Source organism: Nanorana parkeri, unplaced genomic scaffold (assembly GCF_000935625.1).
Source record: "Nanorana parkeri isolate BGI_ZX_2015 unplaced genomic scaffold, ASM93562v1 scaffold45, whole genome shotgun sequence".
Lineage (NCBI taxonomy): Eukaryota > Metazoa > Chordata > Amphibia > Anura > Dicroglossidae > Nanorana > Nanorana parkeri.
This window is the reverse complement of record NW_017306313.1, coordinates 2,247,255-2,252,946: the sequence shown is the minus strand read 5'-3', so window position 1 is coordinate 2,252,946 and position 5,692 is coordinate 2,247,255. Positions and strand designations below refer to the sequence as shown.

Below are 5,692 nucleotides of genomic sequence, written 5' to 3'. Positions count from 1 at the left end.
AGAGGGACCCTCTGAGGAAGCCCCTGTGTCTTTCGGGGAAGAAACGCGTTAGGGATCTACGAGAGGGATATACGAGCTACGGAAAAGCTGACAGATCCCCGACCCGCTACGTGAGTGATATGCCCATCAACTACTCTGCTGACAGCGCCGGCTGCTTGCTTTATTAGAACATCCTCCCTTCCTGTCTCAGTGACACTGTAAATTAACTAAAATCGGTCTCAGTAGGGTAATAACATCAAAAACATATCCTTTTTTTTTTTTTTAGAACCTTTTTTTTTATTATTTTTGCGGTCTCCATATTTGGGACAGGGACACAGACAACATCAAATCTACTTTTTATTCCTGCCTGTGTACCCTAATGCTGGCGATATCCATTACCCTTTTTTTCTTGCCCTGGTTTCACAGGGGCAAAAATTGAGGAGAAATCTCCCTAATAGTATCTCAGACAGTGATAGAAATCATATAAAAGCTCAGGCTGTAATTACTTTGAGTTCAGGTGTTTTATGCAGCTTTTGACAAAATGAAATCTGCCGATGTTAACCGAGTTCGACCAGGCTCGTAGTATTTATTTTCTTGTCTGGATGTTTATTATACGATGATACAATAGTACTTTAATGCTGCAGCTCTTTCTTTCAAACATTACATAGGCTGCAACTTCTCTCTGATGTGGCAAAGTACCAAGTGCCTTTAGACATTTTACAGATCTTGGTATGTTGACTATACAGCATTCTTTCCATTGCATGAATTGTAATTGCTGATGGTTAATGATCAAGGTTACATTTTACTTTTCAAACATTGTAGCCAGAATTTTCACTGTATTGATTTTAACTGTTTTCAGAGAGTCCTGCTAAAAGTCACATGCCTCGGGTCGGATCAGAAAAGGGCTTCAGCAACATGGATCATATTAAAAGTGCAATGGAAAAAGAGCTGAAGTCTGAGACGGGGGGAAGTCGAAGCATGGCTTTTGCACTTATGCCTCTGTATGCTGTGGGGGTGGCACTTTTTGCAGCTTACAAGTTCGCAAAAGTAAGTATCTATAAATGAAAAATGAGACGGTAATAGAAGCATTTACAATGTCGTGGTGGTGATCTTTCATTCCCTGTCCTGATGACAGCCTCCTGGCTTTGGCAGTGCCAGTTGGCTGTAAGGAGGAGGAGTCAGTATGAGCTCCCCTTTGTAAATCATGTGCGTTAAATCTATTTGAGGGCAAGCAACATCATAACATTAACATCAAACACACTCATAAACTGGGGCTGCAAAAGCATAATCTGGAGATAACCTGGTCCGGCAGCGGCACAGCCTGGGGATAACCTGGTCCGGCAGCGGCACAGCCTGGGGATGAACTGGCCCGGCAGCGGCACAGCCTGGGGATGAACTGGCCCGGCAGCGGCACAGCCTGGGGATGAACTGGCCCGGCAGCGGCACAGCCTGGGGATAACCTGGCCCGGCAGCGGCACAGCCTGGGGATGAACTGGCCCGGCAGCGGCACAGCCTGGGGATGAACTGGCCCGGCAGCGGCACAGCCTGGGGTTGTCATTAGCAGCCACTACAGTTGGTTAAGCTCCCGTATGTTGTAGCTGTTAGTATGTAATAGAAACAGAAGTTACTGTAATATTGAACTATGGGCAAAATCAAAAATGTAATCTATGATGCAGTCTGTCATTAGCAGTAATGGCATTTTTTTGTTTTTCTGGGTTTCACTTGTAACATTGTTATATTACCTCTTCATTCCACCAGTAGATCTATTTTTTTAACTTCTTGTTACTGACCAAGCTGTCTAAGTAGAAGCACTTTTTGTTGGTCAACGTTGTCATGTGACCGTGCTGATCAATGAGCGCTTGGCATTTCTCAGTATTATACTGGATCTGCAGTGGTGTGTTTGCTGTACAGACAGTACACCGATTAGTGGCAGGGAGGGTATTGCATACAGCTGAAAGGTATGAATAGCGGGGGTGGGCAGAGGTGGTGGAATGCTCTGGGTGAGTTCATTTTCTCACATTATGAGAGAAGTTAGAATTATCCTTAAAGTTTGGCACTCTTTCACACAATTGCATTGCAGTAACACACAGTAAATCACACACTTTACTACGGTAATGCACCAAGCAAGTTGCATTCAAAGTACATTCCCAACACAGAGTGCATGGTGCAGTGGAAGAAAACGGAGCAGGAGCCATTTTTTTTTTTTGCGTTGGGGGCCCACTAAAAATGAAAGGCCTGCGGTAACATACTGCAGTGCATGTTCAAGTGCTCATGTAACACACTGCAGTGCATGTTCAAGTGCATTGCAACATGTGCATTCCTGGAATGCAAGTGAACTTTAATTTGTATATGTCTTACCATAAGTCAATTTTAAAACCACATGTCCATCTCAGACTATACTGTTCACATGATGATAGTGCTGCTGTGCGATTTTACTGCAGAACAAACACTGGAAGTGAAAAAATAATGGATCCAGTGGCAGGATCAACAGGTAATAAAACTATGTTACAGGAAGAACATCTGTGTTAAGGTCTCATTCACACTTGTGAATGAAGGCCGATCACGTGTGTCTTGGGAATTCCTCTGTGAGACTCGTTTTGTTCAGCTGAAGTTGGGAGGTGCTTTTACAACTGCCACTGCTCACAGCCATTAGCGTGTAATCACGCCTATTGCAATTACCTATGATGATCGGATCTGAATGCAAACAGTTTGTGTCCAGGTGCAGTCATCCACAGGTAATCGTGGCATGTGCGTTGACATGAAAGGTTATGGTCGGAGGAAGCTGTCATTGTATTGCACAGAGCCTCCCACCCGCAGCTAATCGCATGAGTCTTAAGGTGCCCACACACCTTGCGATAATCGTACGATAATCGCGTGAAATCCCGCGATCATACGATTATTGCAAGGTGTGTGGAAGGCGTGCAACCGTTTTCACTCTACGGTCGCACAACTTTTATCTTATGAACATGTTCGAGAAACCGGCGAGAACCGTACGATTGTCGGCGGGTGTGTGGCATGTTCATAAGATAAGTGCCGCACGGGCCGGTGTGCGCAAGCGCACACTGCCCGTTCAGCATTGCGGTCATCGGAAGATGAGGGGCACGGCTTGCGATTATCGCAAGTACGATCTGCCTTTCTAAGATGGGCAGATCGTACGTTTTTTTAATTTACCTTACAACCATCGCAAGACAAAAGTCTTGCAATGTAAAGCTGGCTGTGGCCAGCTTTACAGGAATTTGTGAGACTTGTGCAATCGACATAATTTGCAAGTGTGAATGGGGCCTAATATTAGCAACTGACTGCACATATGTAGTTTTTTGAGGGGTTTCTTTCCCATCGTTTCACTTGAATTGCATATGTGAAAATTCTGCCAGGCTTCTCAGACCGTACCAAAGAAAGAGAGTAAAATAGAAAGTTCAGTAAAGCATGGAGAGGGAATGACAAGACACCATGGCATGTGAGAGAGCTATAGGTAGATGAGAATAGGAGAAAGATATGGGGAGCATCAGCAAGGTACAGTGTGACCCCAAAAAAATAAAGCCTGTCATGTGGTGAGGCAAAAGAATATTATTTGGTCCATGTTAAAGTGGCACTAAACTAAGGGATTAAATCTTAAAGGAGAACTATGAGGTGAGTGCTTTTCACTCACCTCATAGTTTTAGCTGACCTGTGACAATGAGACTTTCACAGGTCAGCTCAGTAGATCGGGAGGTGAGCGAACACATACCGGCGTTCGCTCACCTCTCGATCCTGTCGCGGCTCTCTGCCATGACAGGGGAGCTCGCGGTATACTGCGGCGTCTCAGTGTACCGTTAAGTGGTAAGTAGGAAATATCGGATGGTGGAAGCAATGGTCTCTGGAACTTTCTGTATCAAAGACCTTACCTTGGGTCATAAAGCCTATGTGTCAGGGTTCCATGCACAGGTGTCCCCACACCATATGCAGGTAACCACACAGGGAGACCAAACACGTATGACCACACAGGACAAGGCAGAATGTATGATATACAGCTTATTTGTAAACAGCACAACCAGAAAAAACACCAAAAGGCAAACATAAATAAGGAACGTGACCCCAACCAAATACAATCCATGACACCTATAACATATAACAGGAGCAGAAATAGCAATAAACAAGTAACAGGGTTCAGAACTGCAAACAGGGTTCAGGACTGATAACAGGACTCCCAGGAAACAGGACTGCAAACAGGGTTCAGGACTGGTAACATTAAACAATACTGAGCCAACGTCCTGACTACCCTCCCAGTAAGCACCAGATGATGGCTAAGTGCTGGGAGACACCCGCAGGTGAGCACTGGAGCTACAGGTTCCAGCGCCACCCAGTGGTGGTCTGGTACCTAACAGTTCCTGGTTGCCTGGATACGCCTGTAGATGAGCACAGGAACTGCAGGGCTTTGCTCCAGCGCCACCTGGAGGCGATCTGGATCCTAACATTATGCTTCCTTCTTCAATTTACACTTAAATACTTCAGATACATATTCTGACAACGATATCATATACAATGTGGGGAATTTATCAAAATCTGGAGCAGCTGCCCAGGGCAACCAATCAGCTCCTCTCTTTAGTTCAGTTAAGATTTGAAAATGAAAGAGAAAAGCTAATTGGTTGCCATGCACAGCTGCTCCAGATTGTGTCTGCTCCAGTATTGATAAATTCCAATCTACGTGTACTTCATATTCTAGTTGCAGTTAATATGTTTAATAAAAAAGCTGCAGCTAATTTTTGAATGAGGGCCCGTTCACACCAGTTGCAGGGCATTCCGGCCCCATTCTGTCTGGAACGCACTGCCTCGCATTGCGGCCGGCTCACTTTTTAGTGGGGCAGGAGGGGGCGTGGCTGCCCATTTAAGTGAATGGCACTATAGCCATGCCTTCAGGCCGCAATACGATCGCCTGCACGGGATCGCAAGGCACATTGTGCCTCCGGTCCGGTGCGCTCAAAATAATGCTTGCAGCATTTTGATTGCACCGAACCGCAGGCACAATGTGCCTTGCGATCCCGTGCGTTCTGGCCATAATCGGGCCGGAACGCACTGCAACTGGTGTGAACGGGCCCTTAGGGTGATTGTGCTTTTATTTGAAATTAACACACTTGCCATGACCAATAATAACTGCTCCCAATATTTGTAAAGTAGTCTCCACAGTTTACTCTTCAAAATGAGAGAGGTCTCCATGTTTAAATTCAAATTGGTCCGCTTATATAGATCCCTGTGTGGCGATCCTTGGAGAGTGTCACTTCTCTAAATTTGTTACAATTCTTTTTGTGATATCTGTTCTTGTATTCTAGATTTGTGAAAAGGCCGCATAGGCTGATCATTTTTGTTACTTTACATATATTTCATTTATACTTCTTACAAGGGTAAATATAATAGATTGTATACCTCCTAGTGGGATTTAGAATGTACTTTTTATCATACAAAGGTCTGTGAGACAGACTCATACCCATATACATTTGATGGCAGTATTTCGATCAGGGCGGCACAGGTGCTTGATGGTACTGTATTTAGATCAGCTAAAAACAGGAAGGATGTTCTCAGACCTTTTTTTTGTTAAAGGAGAACTATGAGGTGAGTTCTTTTCACTCACCTCATAGTTCTAGCCGACCTGTGACAATGAGACTGTCACAGGTCGGCTCAGTAGATCGGGAGGTGAGCGAACACATACCGGGTTCGCTCGCCTCTCGATCCTGTCACA

General features: G+C 44.9%; 1 protein-coding gene across 1 annotated transcript in view; it reads left to right on the top strand.

The window, feature by feature from the left end:
• CCDC107 (coiled-coil domain containing 107) overlaps positions 1-5,692 on the top strand; it is a 22,325-nt gene that overhangs the window by 6,636 nt on the left and 9,997 nt on the right. The window contains exon 2 of the mRNA XM_018572713.1: positions 839-1,026. Coding sequence (XP_018428215.1) covers positions 839-1,026 — 188 coding nt within the window. The remainder of the gene's footprint in view (positions 1-838; positions 1,027-5,692) is intronic.